At 37.6% G+C, this 22,186-nt stretch overlaps 1 protein-coding gene across 2 annotated transcripts in view; it reads right to left on the bottom strand.

Annotated features, from left to right (window-relative positions):
- The window catches only part of LOC135466067 (uncharacterized), a 95,693-nt gene that overhangs the window by 25,096 nt on the left and 48,411 nt on the right, over nt 1-22,186 (bottom strand). For both annotated transcript variants that reach the window (XM_064743480.1, XM_064743479.1), the window contains one exon: nt 11,811-12,269. In XM_064743480.1, the coding sequence (XP_064599550.1) occupies nt 11,811-12,269 (459 nt within the window). The remainder of the gene's footprint in view (nt 1-11,810; nt 12,270-22,186) is intronic.

The raw sequence follows: 22,186 nt of genomic DNA on the forward strand, positions 1-22,186 counted from the left end.
ACGTGAAGATCCTGGCAGCTGGCAGGAGGCTGAGTGATACAAGAAGGATCAGTTCTCTTATCAGTGATTCCTCACAACACAGAACTGCCCTGTGCTCAAGAGTGCATGTAGATAGCACAGATCATGCCTTCAAAACAGACAGCATGCACTGAAGATTATTCTGTAAAGGCCATGCATTTAGAGTAGACAGCAACCACATACACTCAAGAGTAGACAGCACAGCACATGCACTCAAGAGTAAACAGCATAGCCCTTGCGTTTAGACCAGACAGCAATACCATTCATTCTGCATAAACTTCATGCATTCCAAGCAAACAGAACTGAGCCCATGCATTCCAAGTAAACAGCAGAGTCTATGCATTCGGAGTAGACAGCACTGAGACCATGTATTAAGAGTAGACAGCACTGAGCTCATGCATTCAGAGTAGACAGCCCGAGCATTTACCGCAGACAACCCATGCTTTCAGAGTAGAACCCAGCCCTTCATTTAGAGTAGACAATGCAGCCAATGAATTCACAGTAGACAGCATAACTTATGCCTAAATCAGAGTGGACAACACAGCCCATGCATTCACAGTAGACAGCACAGCCAATGTATTTAAAGTAGACAGTACAGCCCATATATTCACAGTAGACAGCACAGCCCTTGCATTCAGTTGACAGTACAGCTCATGCATTCACACTAGACAGTACAGCCCATGTATTCACAGTAGACAGCACAGCCCTTGCATTCACAGTAGACAGTACAGCCCATGCATTCACAGCAGACAGTACAACCCATGCATTCACAATAGACAGCACAGCCCATGCATTCACAGTAGACAGCACAGCCCATGCATTCACAGCAGACAGCACAGCCCATGCATTCATAGTAGATAGAACAGCCCATGCATTCACAGTAGACAGTACAGCCCATGCATTCACAGTCCACAGCACAGATGCATTCAGAGTAGACAGTACATCCCATGCATGCAGAGTAGACAGTGCAGCCCATACAGGTCAAGGGACTAACAATCACTTAGCCAAGCCATTTGAACATGTACATCTGACATGTTTGAAGAAAACCACGTAAAGCCAAAGAAAACCATCAGTAGAGCTTAAGAAAACCATGTTAAGCCTAAGAAAAAGTCACTACGCCACAAGTATGCCTGTGTACGGCTGCACAGGCTGTCTGCAAAAACAACTAAGGCCGGATTAAACATGGATTTTGTAGTAAGGCTTACCAAAAGAATGTACCTGTGGGAGTCACATGAATGCAAAACTTCAACTCAATATATAGAGTAGTGTACTGAAGTCATGAATTTTGTAATTCATGGTAATAAATAAGCACAAAGAGTGTCAGCCAACATCAATGGTCAGCCTCCTGTCATTGTGCTTTATATGCATTGAAACTTCAGGAAAATACATGTACATGCAGTACTTAATGTTAGATTTAACCCCTGACTTTCGTCGTAACATTGATTCTATAGTCTGTTTCAGTTAACTTGTTGCCTATGTTTAGCTCTACAGTATGTATGTAAAATCAGTTGTATTCACTTTCAAAATTGTCTTCCGTTCGTGACACATAACACCACAAGCTCTAAACATTGATATGTTGGACTTCTATATTATGGTAAGAAAAATGCAGTTTGAGTATTTTTGATCCATTAAACATGAGAGCGAACAATTTAAAAAAGCACAACATAAAGGCTTAACCATTAATACATGTATAAGTACTCAATATACAGGAGCTAAAAACAAAAACCTTAAACCTTCCGTATGAGTGAATACTTTTACACACCATACTTCAATCCATATATCAGAGCCCAATATACAGGAGCTGAAAAAAAAAAAAAGCTTACCCTTCCATCCGAGTATGTACATTTGCGTACAAACCATACCTTAGACCAGAGGGCTAACAAAAAAGAAGCTTAACCTTCAATCCATGTATGAGAGCCCATTATATGGGAGCTAAAAACAAAGTTAACTGAACACTAACACCGACACCGAGTCGGACACAGACGCTTCCCACCCCCCCATCCACAATACATTGCCTTACTTTGTACAGGCTAAAAACCAGAGGCATGCTCGATATTGGGTGGAATTCAACATGATTTGATGGAAGGCAACACCAGTTCCCTATGCTGCTATGGGACTCCACTCTAAACCCTGTTTCTGACACTGCCATATTTAAAAGTGTTTACACATTTTAATACATGTATAATATAACTTTGATAAGTGAATTTTGTTTATCACTTGTAGTATATGATCTCACGGCAACTGATTTTAGACTTGGATGTTACAAAACTCTGTTATAAAAACAATGTAGTCTATGAGTTCAAAACTAAGCTCATGGAGTTTAACATTATGAATTAGAAAAAGCTTTCTGACTGCATTTTCCTTGTAATAATATAGATATTGGACATATCAAAGTGCAGAACCTGTGGTATTACATGTCACTATTAAACAAAAGACAATCTTGGTAGCAAGCATGACAGACAGCTGAATATAGGTGACAAGTTAAAAGAAACAGACTATAATACATCAAGTCATAAACACAAAAAAAGAAAAGAGTAATGAGGAAAAAGAAAAATGTAGTGGTATATATTCTTCAACTTTAAGACTTCAAAAAATTCCAATTTTGAACAGAAATGATAATCACAAAAGCACCTTCTCCATTCACCTTTGGGTTGTGGAAGCATTGGGGCCAATTCCACAAGTGTATAAGTCAAAATTAAACTGCAGAAGTTAAAATTAAAACCACCTGGAAAGTATTATGTCAAGAAAAATGTCTCCCAATTTCAACTTATTGGACCATACACTGTGCGCTATATCGATGTTTTACATTTTGGTTTAAATTGCAAATTGCCTTGGAGAACTGGTCGCTGATTAAGTGGATGAGATTCCAACATAGGTGTGATGTTTTCAGTTCCTACATATACATGTATGTTACATTTATACACAGGAGTTATGGCCTTGCGGGCTTGAAGCAAAAAGGAGCTTCTTCGACAGGTTGCCAGCCAGCAGACGCATAGGGCTCCATGACCTGCTGATACATATATAAGATTAGGTCACCTTGCAAGTTGCAGCTCACTTAATTCATACCTATCTTGTTTACACAATTGGCAAGCTGCATGTTTAGCATGCTTTTTATAGCGACAACGATGTTTGTGAATTCAGATGGGGATACAAGGACTTGAATGTGTCTTTTATACAGAGGATGCTGTGTGGTAGTCCGGGATAAAAAAGCGACCAAGGGAAATCATGCATACATTTATGTCAGAGCTATCAAGTAAACAGTCTTTAAAACAAGAACTCTGATTCGAACCAGTGCATGATAGGAACTGCTTTCAGCCCTTTATTACCTCGTTTTTACAAAAGAGCTGTTTATAATGGCAAAGAATTACTCGTGAATGTTTAAACTGTTCTGCAAAACCTGTTTCATGCTTCAACTTCAAAAGAAAATTGCCCATTGAAATTTCATGAGGGCACGTTTGCAAGGAAGTGAATGGATGGACGCAGTAATTGATTAGGGTTATTTGGCATTCTGATGAAATTTTTCTCTGGCAAGCAGGGCTGGGTTTCGCCTAGTGCAAGCTTCAAGGCTCTCCTGGTCATTGCCAGGCAACAAAAGGTTAAGTCTCAACCTGACTGAAGCCTGCTGAACTTATACTAATACTATTTAGGCACTAGCCTGCAGAGAACTAAACCAATCTTTTCAAATCATTTTCCAGGAAGATTCTTGCGATCTGATAACTCCAAGTGCGCCATCAGATTTTGCGAAACAAACTTACCTATAAAGCAGAGAGTGAACATCATGTATTTTATTAATCCATTTGAAGGTGATTTAAAAATCGTCTTCATTTAAGATGTCTCAACATTTCTGCAATTCGGAAAGGCAGATATGTTTTTGACAATGTTGTCCATAAAATATTCGTCACTGTTGTGACATAACCTACACACATGTACTACATACTTCAACAGATGAAGTCCCACTTCCTGTTTCATTCCAAAAAAACAAATCTTGCTTTACGTCATAGTTGCTGGTAATTCCCAGAAGGCCTATTGCCTGCAGGAGACACATGAATGCAGAAGCTCAGCTCGATATACAAAGTACCATTTACCTTAACATGGATTCTAATACCCCAAAAGAGAAGTCAGGAATGTTGTAATCGATGTTAATTTACCTGATCCATTTACAGAAGCATGCAAGCAGACTATTGCATGGACCTGTACATGTATATAAAAAATCTTTGTACACATGTATTACCAAGACAATATGCAAGGAACCAACATATTTATATCATGCGATAACACATGTAAGCTTAAGGATTGAGAACAAACAACCATCTTAGAAGCTGCGGCCAGGTAATGACTGAAGACGAAAGGGTGATGGGGTTTGATCCTCAGCGCTGGGCCTGCCAAACTGCAGATAGACAGTATGATGTCCCCTGAATCGATTCCCATTATTTAAAAAGTTTAAAACCAGTAAAATTTGGTGACCATGCAAACATCAAAAAATCTACCCCACTACAATCACAACCTTCTGGGAGCACAGCTGTACTTATCCGGCACATCATATCACCCAGTCACTAACTGCTGTACACGCTTTTCAAGGATCTAATGCAACTTTTAAAAGGTAATTATAGATTACTGCACACAATGACTTCTGGAAAAGAGTGGGTAATGCATGGATTTGTCAATACTCTAAACAGTTTTTTCAACACATACATCTAATCCCAGCAGGTCTTAACGGCATGACCTCACCCTCCCCAGGCCCCACAACCGACATGATAGGTCCTACTTTAATGATTTTTTTTTACACATGGATTTTTTTTTAACGTAATATTTCTTAATGCAGTTTGCAGACTAACATAGCATAACATAACATATTGTGTCTCTGGAAGATTTAATGTGAAAATAGTTGTTGGGTATCTCCAATAACCAATATGCTACACACACATGTAGAGTGAACATTTATATACTGGTTAAAATGAAATCAAACATATACATAATACATGTATTACAGGCAGTCGGCCCTGGTCCAGAGCTTGAAGGTGTTTGCCTCTCCATCGCTAGAACATACCTGTTGCCGATTCCACTGGCCTTAAGCTTGAATTTCTTGAGTATCCAGCTTTCCTTGGATGTTGGGCCTTGGTGACGATGAGCATTTGACGACACTTGTGTGGCTGTTTGCACATTCTAACATTACTTGGAGGAGAGGCAAATGGGTAGTTTCCATGTAAGGCAACTTCATGTAAGGCATTGTTTAACTTAGCCATGAATGAAATAATTGCTCAACATAGCCTATCTACAGCATCAAAATGCTTGTTTATTATAATCAACTGTTTCAAAACTGATACCGGAAATCTAGACCTACCCACAGAAATATCCCATTGTTATGCAAACTTTTAGACAACAATGATTTTCACTAATCCTCTTCCACCAGGGAAACCTACATTAATTCATACCCAACAGTCTTGTATGAATTAAAGTTTTCGCGGTAAAATAGGCATGATTTTTTTCAATACTGCTATCCAACAGGCAATTTGTTCAATTTTTTGAGAGCATTAAAGTTTTTAAAATACTATTGCACTGCCTCATAACTTTCTTGAGGTAATTTATTTCTTTAAGTAATACTAAGGGCAATAACTCATAAATTCATACCCTAAATGACCATAAATTTTGTCCATCACTAACTTGCTCATTTTTCCTGATTATAAGAGTTCTATACACCATAGAAAGGTGCTTTAAGGTTTGTTTGGATGGTAAGATAATACCCTACTGGAAAAATGTAAGTCTCAGCATCAAAAATAATATTTTATGACATTTATTTGCATGTAAAAATGCACTTTTGTGGGCGAATTTTGGGTCAGTTAGGATATATACAGTATATGTGCAATCTGGAGATATCTTAATTCTCTATAATGGAAAACATAGACGCTGTATGTAGGATGAAAAAGTGGAGTAAATAACCGAATTAAATGCAGTCTAGTACTAGCCTTTATCTACACAGTTATAATAAATTTTATCTAAAACCTTCACCACTCAAAAAACTGCTTTCAAATCAAGTTTATAAAAGCTTATATTACATGCAGTTGTGGGCCTGAAGCATTTACCTAGTACAAGGATACAGTCCATAAATATACTGCACTTTCTCCATTACTATATGTGCCTCAACCACTTAACGTGCAAGGTTATAAAGTGATTTTGATGAAATATTTAATCTTCTTCCCATTGTGAGACACAAATGCAAAGTATTGTCTCGTCTGTAGAGGTTGAATTCGTAACTTTAGCTGTAGTGAAGGTTTATATGTGTCACATAGTTACAACAATCAATACATGTAAATCAAGGGGGATTCACTATGTACAAAGTGTAAAACTGAAGCCAGTTTGATGAAATGAAAGGAATCGATAAGAAAGGAGAATTATTACCCAGTACAGCAGAAACAAAGACAGACAGCTTGAGCTCCACTTCGCCATACCAGTACTCAATAATTCATTTGAAGGCATTCATACCCTGACAGACATTACATTTTCAAAAGATCCTGTAAGGAAAAGCAAATTTGTTTACGTAAACAAAAACTAAACACCAAAATAAGACAATCCATATGTATCATCTCACAAGACCCACTCTGGAAACTAACCACATTAAAATTGCACTAATTAGCTGTTGTAATCATGCATGTTGATGAAATCACAAAGTAGAAACACAAACAACTGCAATGCATCCAATATGCAATGCTTGAAGGCACTCTGCAATCAGTGAATCGGCCAGCAGGAAATGCACGCAATTTAGTAATCAAACAAGAGACGATAGTTACAGGCAGAGTTTCATGCATGCACGAAATTTAATTACAGAGAAAAAAACATTATATTTACATAACTTATGCAAGGAAAAAAGCCAAACTGACCAAAGTACAACACACAAATACACAGATCAATCAATATTTCAAAATAACGTATTACTTTTTAAATAAGTATTTATGTGACGTACTGTTAGGGGTCGATGCTATCATTATTCTTAGTCTATTATTATTCTTAGTATTACTCGTAACATTGCAATATCTTGGAAACTGGCAAAAGCAGAAAAAACAAACTTTGGAGTTTTAATAATGAACATGTGAAGCAACTTTATGCTGTTTGGCCTGTCACCTTTTGCAGCCATTTTGAATTTTATAAGTTTAAAAAATCTTTTTTTGCAAAATCTATCACGATAAAAGTTTTGCTTACAGTTTTAGGTGGATCATCCTACAAAGATTCCCCAAATCATGGAGTTTGGTATGCAAATTGGGCCAAAACTGATCAATGAAATTAGCTCAAAAATAGGTCAACTCTAACAACTGGACAACTGTATCAAACAAAAACATTTCTGAGAATAATTAGACCTCAGGATTATGAATTTCAAAGAACTTTTCTCGCGTGAGTTGTGGTTTTCACATACATGTAACTGCCCAAGAAACTTTTCAAAATAGTTTTTTCTCAAAAATGTTAAACATGCCAGCTTTATTCAAGACTGCATGAAATTTGTCACATCAGACTTTGCAACAATGTCTACTTTCTGTCTTTTGTTCTTGGGCACCAACTTTGCAACAATACATTTTTTTTCTCTCTCTCTTTTGTTCTCTCAGCAGAAGATCCAAACTGCATGATCTCTATTCTAGTTCCACTGTGAATGATGCCTGGCAATCTAGGGTTCAAATCCATTACATTCCGTCTTCTTCACGTTTTTTTATTCTTATTTTTACTGTTCAGCACACAATTTTTGCAGAGTGTACAGAGCCTATGCCGCAAAGCACAACTATCTGAGAGCAATGTTTATTTTTTTCACACAAGCGCCAATGGATATTATATCTAGTTGCCTGTGGTTCAAATCCAAATAATTCCTGCCAACTTTTCTCGTTCCCTCCCCCCCCCCCCCCATTATCATGAACTTTATAGACATCAGACCACAAGAAATGGGAAAACATGAGTAGCGTGGACCCCACAAATGCTGTTGGATAACTGCTTTAATTTTATTTTATTATTATGTGACACATTTTAGAAATGTTTTAAACACTAGAAAACTGGCTATCCAATGCTTAGGTGACATCAAGAAATCTTGATTGCTAGAGCTATATACATCATTTCACTACAACTGTAGGCAGCATACACACATTGTACACAACACTGTTTTTTCAAGGTCGACTTTCATGATCAATGTTTCAGCCTGGATTACAAACATGTATTAAGAACAATGGAGCTGCATATAACAGGTTCCTCGCAAATTCCTCAGAATTTCCCTTTTGAAAACAAAAATTCAGTCTCTCCAGATAAAAATGCTAGAAAGCAGGTTTTAGAAAGCATGTACACATACATGTAGTGTGCATACATTATACATGTATGAATGCTGGGCTACTGACACAGAATATGTTTAGGCCAATATCGCATCTTTCCAACAAAGGGCTGTAAAAGTAGAACAATATGGTGGAACATAACAGGAATGCAGATTTATGAGGAGCACATGTGAAGGATTTGACAGACGAATGCACTGGCAATACCACAAATCTCTATGGCACTGTCAGACAAATACTTTGGCAGATGGATCAAAATGCTGTGTATTTATCAAAGGCTCCACAACTTATTGTGTTCATACCCACACCACTGAAGTTTGCCAACAGAACACTTACTTTGTACATGACCTCCATCTTAAACTGTGATACTCTGCCCCCTCCCAATTTCTTAGCCATAACCCCTCACATCATCTTACCCACACAAATGTTCACCAAACAGCTGACAGATTACAAAAAGTGCAATGAAGATCCATATCTTCAAATTATATGGATTCAAATTATCCCCTAATAATTGTTAATATCAATATGACGAAAGTCTCCATCAAAATGGCAAATGTCAGTCACAAGCACTGAAGTTGCCTCCCTTGATCACACACGGAGCTCAGCAGTATAGCAAATTGATGTACAATGTCAAACCGCCATATGTCTTTGTAACCAACATAAATAATAGGAACATGGAGCAGCTTTTCAAACGGCAAGCACAATGAAATCATCCGTCTTTCTGCAGGAACTTTACAGGCTAAGTTTGACCTTGAAAATGTGATGTCATAGTTAGTTGACATTTAAAGTTCGTAGAATATAAGTTTATAGTCAGATGAGATTCCTGTACATTCGTATGACAAAGCTGTCGCAGCTGAAGGCTAATACATGAAACTCTCTTTTAAACTCGTTAGGTTACTTTCTGTTGTAACTCAACGCAATGACCATATTTATGGCTGTAATAGGCGTATTTGATAACATTCCTGCTAGTATGATCACATCAAAACGACCTGTAAGTGGTGGCCTTTTCACCGACATTATGAAGCCCTAGAAAGCCCTGTGCGTGGATTCCTGTAATTCTCTCCAGATTTTGCACTGTAAACAGACCCGTGAACAGTATAAAAGTGTAGACAATCATGATATCTGAAATAAGCATTCCCCATGAAAAAACAACCTCAAAATGTACAAAAACAAGGACAATGAACTTCTTTACAGGCTGTGATGTGGCAAAATGGAATGAAGACACAACTTGAGGCGCAGTGGAATACAATGGTCAGGCAAATCAGATAACTTGTTACAGGAAGTGCCCATTCATAGCTTGATGGACCGTAGGAGGTTTTATTATTTCCTGGTTTGTCCGTGGTGTCTTCATCAGTTCATCACTGTTTATGGCTTTCACACCTCTGAGGGTAATCGCAGTGGACCTCTGATCCATTTATAACCAGCTAATAAATTGTATGGCCAGTAAATGTTGTATTTGTTCAACATTTCTAAATGCATCTGCTAATCTCTGGATTATAGATGTACATGTACATGTATGAGGATCACAATAAGCCATGCTTAATGTTTCTACAACAAAATAAGAGCTTTAAAAAAACATTTAGCCTCAAAGCATTTGTCTTCTTTGCCTACTTGATCCCCATAAATGACCAAGGCCAAATAAGTTGAAACTGAGCATACGTATATAAACTTTCAACGTACAGTATAAAACTGAGCTGCATGCCCGTTTCCATTTCTGGTGACAAACGTCTTCCAGAAAAAACAATGAAGTACATTTTATTGATATACATGTACAAAGGCCTCCTAATCAATGGATCTAGTCAAGCTCTAGTGTACATGGAAAAAATGATCAATTGCAACGGGAATAAAACCAACACAAATGTATTTTTGTTTCCCAATAAAATATGGGTAGCATTGCACAAAGAGAATTGTTTATGAAATGTGTTGGCTCTGACCTGAACAAGGGGTTTAAAAACCCACTTGCAATTTGGGCAAACCTGAACATTCAATGAGAGAAAACATGCATTTGCCCGATTTAGGTAAATCATCTATACGGGATGTTAAATTGACAATGCTTCTGAACCATCCTGTCATTTCATCATTTATGAGAGTTCACCAGTTTCTCCAAATACCACAGTAATAGCATAAATGCCAACAGATGTCTATTATATCCAAGGGTTATTTCTGATACATAAGCTGCTACAACCTGATGCATCCGGCTCAGGGCAGCATCAGCTAAATGAACAACCGCCCGCATAGTCGACTGTTATAAAATAACACCAGGAATTGCCTCAGTTAATATACCATATATTCAATAAATCATGCATGACACTTGTCAAGGAATCCAGTATTGGATGACAGCTCAGGAAGGTCAAGGGAAAGCTTACATGACCATCTGACATGTCAGTCCAAGGCTTTCCTCTGCCCAGGGGCTGTATACTGTATATTCATGTAAACCTGATGGACTGCAACGGCTTAGCACCCCACGTCAAGGAATCCGCTCATGTACATGTATGGTTAATGGTATCACTGAGAGACAAGATAAGTGCTTCTAATCAATTTTCTATAGGTGACTATTACAAATCAAGCTACAGCTTTGTGAAATTATCCTTCGTCAAAACTACAGGATAGATCTGATTTCACCCACAATGCACGATATTTATTAATTTAAATTTAAAGGTGCTCAGGTGAACATCTAATTTTTGACTAAATTATTGTTAACAAGCTTCTTCTAGCTGGTATTGTGAAAGATTATACCAGTTTTCATTGTGAAAAAAATTCATGAAATACATGTATTCTTATTATAAATCTTAACAACTGTCCACTGCAACATTGTACGGAAAATATCCACTGCTTATCTCTCTTTGTTTTTAGAATGTTAATTGTGACACCAATGGTGGTTTCAGTCACTTGGAAAAATGTAGCAGTTTTCATGATGTTGTTGATGGTGAGTTGAATGATAGAGGGCAATACGTCACAATAAGTCAAATCACAAGTTACAACAATTTATAGTGTTCAGTTAAGACAACATCAAATGTATCACCTTTGGTGATCTAATGCATGCTACTTTTATCATATATGTAATCCTTATAACTACGGAGAGAAATTTCCCACTTCTTACCTACATGTATCTACAACTGACCTGGTCAGTGGACATAAATAAAGATAACATCTGGACAATATACTGCTTGTAGACAATCCATGGTTTACCCATAGAATGTCATTTGCCTTACATGTACATGTGCTGTTTGTCACTGTTCCAATTATGATCTTACTACTGTAATCCTACAACCATTTCAAATGTTTGCAAAACATTTCTTTAGTCACATTCTGAGGGTATTACTCAGTACGCAGTAGATTGATACAATTACACTTTTTGCGAAACCCTGAGACTTCCCAATCCAACCAAGGTAGTTCTGCCTGAAAATAAACTAAAAAAGGTGCATACATGTATATGTACATTGCACAGAAAACTGTTCTTTCATTTGTGAAAAGGCCAAGGAATTTAAGCGTACTCACTTTTTTTCTGGTGAAAGCTGAAGTCCAGTGTGAAGCCACTGTCACTGCCAGGCAGCCACTTGTAGAGAACTCGAATTACACTAAAGTTTGTGCGGAAGACTTGGGGAGTGTTAAAAGTTCCTCTTCCCCGACAGAAAGTTTGTAAGACTGTTGTTTCACTCCCACTGACCAGCTTGGATATCTGTACCTGAGGGAGGCAGCTCCCTGCTGTTGTAGTTGTTGTTGTGCTTGCTGCAGTGGCGTTCGCCAGGGCTGGCCGTGCAGCTCGATTGCTCTCTCTTGCCTTGCCTTGGTTGGTAACTGAACTGTTTTGTTCTGACTTGAAACCAAATATGTCAGTAAAGTTCAAAACTATGTTACTCTCACTGGGCGCATGGAGTATATATTCACATTCATGACCAGGGTATTTGTCTGACATGGCAGTGAACTTAGTCCCTTTGGTGTAGTTAAAGCTGCACACTGAAACAGACAAGATAAATTTAAGATGTAAGAGAACATAAATTGTGAACATGTCCAATGGCTTGAAAGTATATCAGCATACCTAGCTTTAAGTCTGGATAAGTTTAAAGAAAACATGTGTCAGTTTTTAAGCATGTTTAAAAACTGGAATCAGTCTAACACAACATGTCAAACTCGGGATAGGTCTGCTTTACTATTTACATCACAAAGAAACATATGTGAAGCAGTACATGAAACAAGCACTGGAAATATTTCTAATAACACTGGCACTGAGATGGGGGCAATATCAACACACCAATGATATAACCACATCGACCAAGCTTGTCCCATTCAAGCTTGTTTGCTTGATGGGTTGTCGGATAAAATGAAAATGTCAACAAATATCAAGTATTAACCAGTAATTGATTGGTGTATTTTGATGTTTTATTTTATGTTACACAACCAACTAGTCAACTGAATATATGTACATGTATCTATGTATGTATGTATGTATGTATGTATGTACATGTATGTAGACGGGCCCCGATGGCCGAGTTGGTAGAGTGTCAGCTTCAGGGGCAAAAGATCCAGGGTCAATCCTGGGTCGGGTTATGCGAAAGACCTTAACAGAAGAAGCTGTAGCCCTTCATGGTGTTAAGCAATGACTGGTTGACCCGTATCAGTATAATAACTCGGGTGGGGCGGCTTTGTTGCCTCCGGTAAGTCGTCTCAGTGAAGCAGCACTAGATAAAAGGGTGGTGGAAATCCGTCCTGCAACAAGAAGGCACATTACACGTACATGTACTCCTTCGTCATCATAAACATTGTTAAGTAGGATGTTAAACCTTCAGCACTCATTCACTCACTTACATCTATGTATGTACAGCTGTATTTATGCTTGGAGTTTTTGTCATACTTCACAATTCATAAAATGACGACATGGAGTCATTAGGTGCATGTATATACCCTGTGTTTTCTTGTGGCAGGGTGAGTCCATGGTGAATATGTTGCTGTGAAAATGATGTGCTTAGAACGTTCAGAGCTAAAACACATCATGATAAGGTCACCAAAATAGCCCAAGATAAACAATTAAGAATAGCACTGAAACACTGACAACAGACCTGTAGTTATACTGTGCAGGAAGTGCAGTACTGTACATGTGCATGTGTACTGTTAGTGCGATCATTACTATCATCATTTCACACATCTATATCCTTGTACTCACATGGATCCATGGCTACTTCACATAGCAAATGTTACATGGTTCTCAAATACCAAGGCAGCATATGCTATCAGCATGTGATGTCATGGTGATTCGGCTGGCCTAACATTACAACCCCTTTGAGAAACAGCCTTCAGTCTGGTAGTAACAGCCAGACCACACAGTCTGCTTTTCAAAGTTATGGGAAGAGCATTATTGTACTGCCAACTCATTACAATGTTATCTCTGTCATTTTAAACATCTATCCCATCCACATTCTCACTTTCAGCTTGGCAGTACCAGCCAGACCACATTACACACACTTTACTTCATAGGTTGTTATAGGAAGCTAAGGCATTATTTGAGAGGAGTGTTTATTGGGCCTATTGATATGACTGTAGATGGGGAATGAATGAGACAGCCCAGTCTGTATGCACAGATCAGCCAAACAAGACTGTCTAGACTGCTGGCCAGAGTAAAGCAACTAAACTATTAATATAGCACACCAGTTGTATTGACACAGTTAATTCCCCTGATAGCAGCAGGCCCTGTCTACTCTGTCCAATCTGCAGGCCACTCGCCACTCCAATTAGAAACAGGCTCATGTTACAATTACCAACAACATCGATGGATTCTGTAAAGTAACGCAGCTGTAATGCCGTCCCCCCCATGAAATATTAACAGAAAATTTAAAATAACAAATCATTAGAATTAGGGATCTCAAATTGATAAATTAACCATTAAGCCAAATGTGGTTTCAGCTCATTATGATGTACAATAAAATCATCAGTCACATGAGTGACATAACTGTCAAAACTACATGTACATATACATTCCTTAGGGTAAAGATCAACAACTCCTCCCCCACCCACACAAAGAATTTATCTGAAACTCACAGCTATATCATAATTCATCTAGAAAAGCAACTGATCTATATTGTGATAATTTCTCACCCAAAAAGTACTCCACCATCTGCCTTTTACCAACACCTCCCCCCCACTCCCCCACCCCCATACAAAAACAAAACAAAGGCTTTGCTGCAGTATGTATCCATTTCCAGTCTGAAGATGAATTACAATTTATCAAGATTAAACCACGATCCTGTACCCACTTTCAATCTGATATTATGGTACTTACAAGAAAAAATATGTCATGGAGACTCAGCACACATCAAGTTGTCTGTAACATTTTTAAGCCAATAATTGCTATCATTTTATTAAAAAGGAAAAGAACATGACTAAAAGTTGACACGTAACTAAAAACGTGCAGAATCTTTCACTGCAATGCTGCACTCACTGAAAAAAAAAGAAAATCTCAAGAAAACATTCCTCCAACCAGAGTCCTACATCAGTTTTGAAGTATAGTTCAAGAGACACAAAATGGATCACATTTCCATGATCTGATCTGATATGGCATGTACATGTATACCGTACTGTTTATTTCAGGATGTTTATACATTTGCATTTCCAACACCCCATGTTTTTTGAACTGACAAAGTTGGGCCACTCCTGAATTTACAGGTTACACTCCTAAGTGCATTCCAACCACACTATTACAGTTTACACTAGTACATATGTACTCAAGCCCTCCTGAATCCAATCCTCTGATGGACTGGTTACAATGAACATGTAAGATTCAATGCTAACATAGCGACCACAGCTTAATGCTAAGAGTCAATCTGAATGTTGTCATAACCCAGACCTATCTTCTGTAAGTTACACTTGACTTTTGGGATACTGTATCCAACTGATCTTGCTAAATTCCATCATAACAACATAAACTAACAAAGAAAAACATGGAAGCATTGAAAGGATTTTCTATGGCTTGCAGATGTGATTTCATAGAGCTCATTATTGAAATGACGAGTATGCACACATTAATGAAATAAATAGTATATTTATTTATATACATGTAATATGCATCATGTGTGTTGTAACCTTCCAGCAGGCATATCCCAGTCCATTTCTAATATCATATTTCTTTTAAAAAAAGATGTTACTGCAGGCCTTCTAAAAAAACAAAAAATAATAATTTATTAAATTGTGCACTGTCAACTGCAAAAGCGTGCATCTATTTTGTTCACTTTTCATGCAGTATTTCTTCAACATAAATACTGGTATCCATGCGATCAGCTCTTGCGTCAAGGCGGTACTTCATTGCATCCTACACTGTAATCTATGAAGCAACCACAATGTCAAGCAAAAATACAGATTTTTGTGTCACTAACAAAATGTTATCTTTAGCATTACTCCCACCAGCTACTTGTACTTCAAACTGATACATAACAAGTATGCACGTGCATATATTATAGATAAAAGTACAGTTATGTACATTTAACTGATTTGTGCTTCATAAATTAAGTCATACCTATTTTCACATATATACTGTACATGTATTTACAAAGTTGACTGATATACATGTAGAAATGTTGGAATCCTTTAAAACAAACCTTAAAGTGCCTCAGTTACAGCAAATGCTACATATATACCCTATGTATTCTGAAAGTTAACATGAAATACTTACTGCAATATATAGCATAAACAATCTCACAAATATTTACATATAAGTATATAAAGTGGACTGAATTTGCTAATTACAACACATAGTACCCTGGGAAATCTAAAAGCTAATGTGAAATATTTACTGCGATATACAGCATGACAAACTAGTTGAGTGATGGAGGAACAAAAATGGAAATAATCCACCTGACACAGAGACAGCCAGACAGCCAGGCATACCTACAGAGGCCAATATCCCTAACAGTAACACAAGCAAGACATAGATATGAATGTCAAAAATGAGTGCCCTCTATCATGGCTTACATGCAACTACTATACAGCCCAATACTTTGCTGGTTCTGGAATGCTTTCTCTCAAGTAACTCTACTGGCAGGTTGTAGTAATTAACAACTCTGGAGGCCATGGAATTTGCTGAGCAGGAAGTCTTGACAGCACGTTCTGCTCTGCACTCTGCACTGTACTGAAAGTGGCACGTTATATGTCTACTCCCTGTAATGATGCTATAACTACAGACTTGTCTACAAGTATGTTCACAAATCAAACCAAGTGTTCAGGTACCATTTTAACACACGAAACTGCTGTTACAAATTGCTCACATACATGTAACTACATGTGGTACATGTATACCACTGCTACAAACAAAACTTTGTTTGTGGGTTTCCCCCTCAGGCTTTGCCCAGTTTCCTCCCACCATAATGCTTGCCGCCACCGTATGAGTGAAATATTCTCGAGCATGGTGTAAAACACAAATGAAATGAATAAATAAATATCAAACAAAACTACATACATGTACAGAACATGTACATTAAATAATACTTAAATCCATCATTGTGCTTCAAAATGTACATGTACAAGTTGTAGGTAAAGATTTTCAAGGTTGTTTTTTTATACATGTATACATGTATTTTATCCATGCTTTGCTTTCAGAATATACATGTAGAAGTCCCAAGAGTAGGAAACAGAAAGTGTCACAGGACAAACAAGGAAAAGGTATCTACAATTTACACTCATATCCAAGCTCAAACTTTCATGTAACTGTAACCTAACAATTCCACATGGTTAACCATGACAGCTAGTACACGGGAGCACATTCAGTTTCTGAGAGGTTTGAGGAATGTATCATCCATTATATCTGTGAAACAGTGTATCTATCTGCTCACCTACAAAAGCATCAATTACAAAAACAGTGCTGAAAAAACTGACATTGAGAGAAGACATCAAAGCCAAAAATCAATCATTACAAGTTGTCTTTAACGTTTAAAGGAGAAGAAAATTTAAATATCAATCAAATACCATAGAAAAGAGTATGCATTTCCTCGCAGGTGCATGCCATAAAAAAAATTCTAATAAGTACCTCAAGTTGATTAACTATAAATAAAGTCAACGCCAAAATCCGCTGTGGGCAACTCCATTTTGCCTAAGAATTAGTCCTGAAGTCTTCTGTGTTAGGAGGAGAATTGCTGTCGGAAATCGCCGAAGTGCAGTTCGTACATTTCCGGTAGAACTCTTCTTCCCAGAAGGTAGCGAACAGTACACCTCGTTTTCCGCTTGACGATCAGGAAAGGGGAATGTTGGACGTAGGTTCTGAGTTTACAGGAACAAGCGGGCAGTTTCAATGACTCTCATTGGCTGAGAGGCAACACACCCCCAGCATAAATTACAGGGTGTTAAAGATGGAGGACGTGATGGATTCAGCTATTTATGTCAGCTTTGCCGTTTTAAGGCTTTACGTGTATAGCGAGGAAAAATCGCAAAATTATGCAACAGGCACCACCAGATGTAAAAAAATATGCTCTTTTCAGCCTATAGTGTCAAGTTTTTAAGTTTTTTTCTCCTTTAATCCTGTGATTACAGAGAGAGCAGAGAAGAAACACTTGATCAATCTGATGACATCAGTATTGCACAAGTCAATCAAAAGATAATTGACTGCATGTACATGCAATGTATATATGTTTCATACATGTTTTATTCTGCCCATAACCTTCCCTACTCCAACACCTTTACGCCCACCCATTATACTATTAAAGTGTAATTCAGCATACAGGTACATGAAGGTACAATACATGAACACATACAATATGAAACTTAAACTGTGTAAGTACTGACTTATTTAGGACTTGTCTGTTAAGACCTGGGACATTCAAGTACCGGTACAGTGTTTTAGTGCATGGAATTTAAGTCCTGAAATAGAAAAATATGGTTTAAAAGGAGAAACAAGACCCCTGATGCATTAAAGTACCAGGTTTTCCTCAGTTATTTCATACTGTCATTTTGGAACAATGTGGGGAACCCCCTCGGTTTTTATTCTAAATTCTATAACAAACACATCTGCCAAATGCGTACGACATGGAAACTAGAAACGCTGACTGCAATTTTCATGTGACAGAACACTGTCGTCGAAGACTAATGTTATAGCGCTCAGCCGGGCTGTTCCAATCGCAGGGAGAATCGACTGGTACGGCACACAGTCTAAATGTATGGAAACTAACTAACTATATGACATCATTAACATGACGCCTTGCAATCTACATGTAGGTCAACATTTTAAACTGGAATATGGATTACTTAATCTAAACTCGCTGACAGACCTAAATGTTTACTTAGCAACAATGAAGTTACGGCAATCCTAGGTAAAGTTTTTTTAAAGTGGACCTTTCCATGTAGGCGATCTACTCGAAAAAAGTGTATTCAAAATAAAGGAGTGCATAGGTATCAGTTTGAAAATAAAAAAAGCGTGAAAATTAGAGTAAAATGCATGTCAACTGGTGACATGTTAGAATAGATATAATGGTTTCATTCACTGCGTTTAAGCTGTGATAACCACAGTAAAAAAGGAAGTGTTAACTCAGCCTGCAGACTCTTCCAAAAACAAAGAACACTTCCATTTTTTTTACTGCTGTTATAACAACGTGTTCACACTGAATGAAGCCTGCAGCCTCCTCCAAAAACAATGGACACTTCCTTTTTACTGCAGTTATCACAGTGTATATAGAGTGAATGAAGCCATTATTTCATTATATAATCATAATGAACAAGCAGCATGAAACTCAGCAAACACAGTAAAATGACAGTACACTGTATATGTAGCAATTAGGCTTGAAAAGTGCTTCAAAAGGTGTGTGCAGATTACAGTGATGAGCTGTCCAGCTAACTGTGCAAAAAACAAGCTTATATGCAAAAGTATTTGTGCAGAAAACTTGAACATACCACTCAAGGAAATTCTCATGTCATTTCTCTAAAGTTAGATTTATGATAACTTTTGTGAACAAGACTGTACATTTATATCTACATGTATGTTCAACATTATGTATATGATGCTGTTTACAGCAGATCGAAGTACATGATGAACAGATATTGTGCTTATAGTGGCAAACTCAGGAGAGATATAACTCTGCTGTACAAATTTCCCTTTGAAACAAACACCAGATGATGACCCCTAAGCTCAATTATAATGTGCATTTGCAATCTTTACAGATTGAGAGATTGACTAGTTTAGAGTAAATGATATCCAACAGATGAGACGTCGCATTCTCTTTTGTTTATTTAGGTTATCAGACAGAGACACCAGACTGATATGTATCAAATGTAATGATATCTAATCTTTGAGCTGTCTGACCCCCTAACCCAGACAGGACATGTCTGTGAAGATTGACACATAGAAATTAACACGCACTTTATGCAGATATAGGTGATCTTAGCATAGTAATCAATTTCACCAGGGTTAACATCCACGTGTACATCTAGAGCTGGGCATGTCAAGACATCATATAAAATATATATCTCCGTGTCCCAAAAGCTGGACTTGAACAAGTGATCTCACTGATCGAGGGCCTGACATTTGTAACAATCCAGCACCATAGCCTTCTGAGGCAACAAAGCTCTCTGCTCCCTCGCACCCTACCCACCTCCCATCACCCAACCTATACACTTGCAGTTAGCCTTAGGTATGTTCAGAATTTTCTGACTAGAACTCACAGCAGATACTGTGGTATGCCTAACCACATGCTCAAGTTTAGGTCAGAAGTCAATGTATTTAGAAGGATGATAACTCTAAATTACCAACTCTAAATAACCCACTTTATCTTCTTGTGTCCCCCACGTTCAAGCAGTTATAGTGCTTTTTCCCTCATCTACCATCATTATTTTTCAAACAATGTTTTGACAAACAAATTAAGTCTTAAACACCTCATCTCCATTCACGCTATCGTTTCAAACTGTGTACACGTACCTGCCATTGTGAACGCATTGAATTTATATGTACACGTACATAATATGCGTCATACACGGATAAACTCATTCTAGATGGACTGACTTTGGACTAGAACAGCAATATGCCATTAAGCCTTATCACAATATCTTTCAGTCAGAAAATTAAGACCACCTTAGATAATATAATACATAATATATAAAAAATATCCCAGATGCAAACATGTAAACACATCCACTATCCAAACATTCAATGATTTCCATTATTCAATCACACAGCATGAAATCCATGCATCACTTTACAATTATAGGTCATGTATTTTACTTATCATTTTTAGGAGTCAGAAATTAGGCTGAGACACTGTACATATATACGCCATGCGCCAATACCTCAAGTTTGCGACCCCACTCCTGTGGAGCCTCACTCTCTGACCCTGGTGAAGATCAAGCTGTCTAGACACATTATTACCATCTGATATTATCCTAGAGGTGTAGGCAGCCGTGGGTATATCAGACATGCAGTAACATTACATGGGCCTTTAAGAACAAATGTCCACTTTCTATATAAGCCCCAACACCCAGGGTATTCAAGCATTTACCCAGCCATAAGAATAGACATGTGGGTCATATCTCCCAACGTGAATTGCATACAAATGGGCACTTTTTAACTGACCTATTATTGCCTGAATATGTATCTGTCACATTTTGTTTTTCATGCCCGAGGTATTCTAGGGTATCTGCCATCTAGGGGCTTCATTATGTCAAACTTACACAGCAAGCAACCAACAGTACATGTACATATATTAATTACATGATAAGTACATATATATATTTTGTGCTTTGGTTCATTTTCAAGGGTGAGCTTACTGGACTGGGTGCTACAGAAGTTCTATAAGCACACAGCAGTAAAATCCATACTTAAACATACACATGATAATAATAATTACAACAACAACGTATGTATGTTGAAAATCTGTGAGCTGTCTTAATAAATACAGGATATACAGGGCTTCAATATTTGACAAAAGGACGATTTACTATATTTTGGCACTTTTACAAGTGTATGTTATATAATGCATATACACTCTATTTGTGTCTAGGATGAATGTAGAAATATTGTAAGCATGCCACCCAACGTAGTTTGTCGCAAATTGCCATCAAAAAGCGAAAAAGCGCAATTTCCCCAATTTTTGCAGATCACGTGACAGAAAAATATTACAGTTCGAAACCTGACCCTACACCACTACACATAATGGCTATACATGTACTGTATGTATGGCGAAAATTGTTGACCTGTGTCAAAAAGCACAGGACATGTTTGCTTATGAATAATGTCTAAAGGCAGATTTACCAAATTTGGGACATTTACATGCACATGCCTTTTAGTGTAATACAGTGTATGGATGGCTACGAAGAATATTTAGCATGTATCAAGTACATGTTCTCTTAGTTATCTGGTTTGCACTGCAGTCGCGATTGGGTCACTCAGTACCCTGGAACGTATATTTTTGCCGTAAACTGCGATCAAATTGTGAAAAAAGCGTGATTTCCACCATATTTAGCGATCACGTCAGAGAAAACTCTTACAGCTGCAAGGCTGAAAATCACTGAGTACAAAGCGCAATACATGTACTCTATGTATGATGATAATTGTTGAGCTGTGTTAAAAAAAAAAGAGACATGCATGCCTTCAAATATTGCCCAAAGGTCGATTTAGTCCATTTGACATACGTATACATACGTATTATATACAGTGTACTTATAATGCATTAATGACTACGAAGAATGTAGGCTTTCTGATTAAGATGGTTATGTATTTACACATGCATTCCATTACGGTAGCCCGAAGTGACACCACATAGGCCTGCAAAACCAGCTTGAACCCCAGCATCGCTGCTTTAGCAGGTATATTTTTGATGTTTTTTGGGTCATAACCTGAAAACTAAACAAAAATAATTACAGATTTGTAATCCGGACGTCAAGCAGTACTAGGCAGTGTGTGTATTTAATCA

This window comes from Liolophura sinensis, chromosome 5, assembly GCF_032854445.1.
Source record: "Liolophura sinensis isolate JHLJ2023 chromosome 5, CUHK_Ljap_v2, whole genome shotgun sequence".
Classification (NCBI taxonomy): domain Eukaryota; kingdom Metazoa; phylum Mollusca; class Polyplacophora; order Chitonida; family Chitonidae; genus Liolophura; species Liolophura sinensis.